General features: G+C 54.0%; 1 protein-coding gene across 1 annotated transcript in view; it reads left to right on the top strand.

Annotated features, from left to right (window-relative positions):
* The first annotated feature begins 132 nt into the window (after window positions 1-132).
* rfwd3 (ring finger and WD repeat domain 3) overlaps window positions 133-1,455 on the top strand; it is a 27,092-nt gene continuing 25,769 nt past the window's right edge. The window contains exons 1-4 of the mRNA XM_014019339.1: window positions 133-450; window positions 529-752; window positions 845-900; window positions 1,003-1,191. Of these exons, the coding sequence (XP_013874793.1) occupies window positions 152-450; window positions 529-752; window positions 845-900; window positions 1,003-1,191 (768 nt within the window). The 5' untranslated portion in view covers window positions 133-151. The remainder of the gene's footprint in view (window positions 451-528; window positions 753-844; window positions 901-1,002; window positions 1,192-1,455) is intronic.

Below are 1,455 nucleotides of genomic sequence, written 5' to 3'. Positions count from 1 at the left end.
GCGTCAGCGCTGACGCTCCGCGGGGACGCGCTGCCTTCTTCAGTTAATAAATGTGTTTTAAATAGGCAATTATATAAGAAATTTCCTGCTAACAAATGATGAGAAGAGCTACAGGCTTGTGTTATTGTTCGTAACTCCTCATTGTGCCCAGATGGAGGCCATGGAGGTCGACTTCCCGGTGCAGCTGCGGGGAGGAGGCGTGGAACAGCCGGAGCATGTTGCTACAGCTGCTGGTCCGGCTGAGGAAGCTGCTGCACCCATACACGTCTCAGACTCCGGCAGCAGCACGGAGGTGGACGAGGATGAAGAGGCTGACCGGGATGAAGGACGAGCAGCAGCTCGGACTCTTCTCAGGCTCCCTGCCACCTGGGCGTTCAGTCAGAGGGTGGCAGGCGGAGCTGCAGCTGCACCCTCTGGGGCTCCGGGGACACCGATGAGAAGACGACTCAGGTGAATAATCTTTGCTCCGGGTTAGGTAGGAGCTGGGAGTCCATCAACCATGCTTCCTAGCCTGTGTTTGTGTTGCAGACAGGGTCTCAGGGTGCACTACCCCAGCCAGACCGCAGCACCTTCCAGAACTTTCCCAGACTTCCTGCTGCGGGCCCCCGCGGCCAGCGTCTCTCAGCCCCAGTCTGGCAGCACCACAGAGGCCAGCGAGTCCGAGGATGAGGAGGAAGGCGCCGCCGCTGCTGCTGCAGAGCCCAGTGCGCCTGCACCACCCACTGCCCCCACCCAGCCACAGGAAACACAGCGTGGGTTTGAAACCAGACCTTTGTTAAATGATCTGTAGTGGTGATTTTTTTAAATTTCCCTCATCGTAGTCTGGTGCTTGTTTCTGGAACAGATTCTGGCTCAGCTGTTCAAAGCGACAAGACTGAAGCTCAAAGACAGGACTCCCAGGTGAGCCTGCTGTCTGTGCAGTGAACACAGCTGAACATTTAACGCCTGGAGCCGGTTTGTGTTTATTTAGCTTCAGTTGACTGTCCCTGTGCCCACCTTCAGCCTGCTCCTACTCCGGTCCAGTTGCCTCACGGTGAGGACACTGAGGGGGACACCTGCACCATTTGTCTGGAGGTGTGGACGACAGCAGGCGAACACAGACTCTCCGCTCTGCGCTGCGGACACCTGTTTGGTTACGCCTGCATCCGCCAATGGCTCAAAACCCAAGGCTCAGCTGCTAGGTGTCCACAGGTGAGCAATAGGGCTGTGTGTTGGCAAGAATTTGGCGATATAATATATATCATGACAGAGGGGTCACAATACGATATATCCTGATATACAGTGGTTTGCAAAAGTATTCATACCCCTTGAACTTTTCCATATTTTGTCACATTACAACCACAAACATAAATATATTTCACTGGAATTTAATGTGAAAGACAAACACCTCTCCTTGGGCTGCTACCTTATCGTGGTGGAGGGGTTTGAGTGTCCCAATGATCCTAGGAGCTATGC

The sequence above is a fragment of the Austrofundulus limnaeus genome, unplaced genomic scaffold (genome assembly GCF_001266775.1).
Source record: "Austrofundulus limnaeus strain Quisiro unplaced genomic scaffold, Austrofundulus_limnaeus-1.0 Scaffold217, whole genome shotgun sequence".
Taxonomy (NCBI): Eukaryota; Metazoa; Chordata; class Actinopteri; order Cyprinodontiformes; family Rivulidae; genus Austrofundulus; species Austrofundulus limnaeus.
The sequence above is the reverse complement of the archived record's forward strand: the minus strand, read 5'-3'. Positions and strand labels throughout refer to the sequence as shown.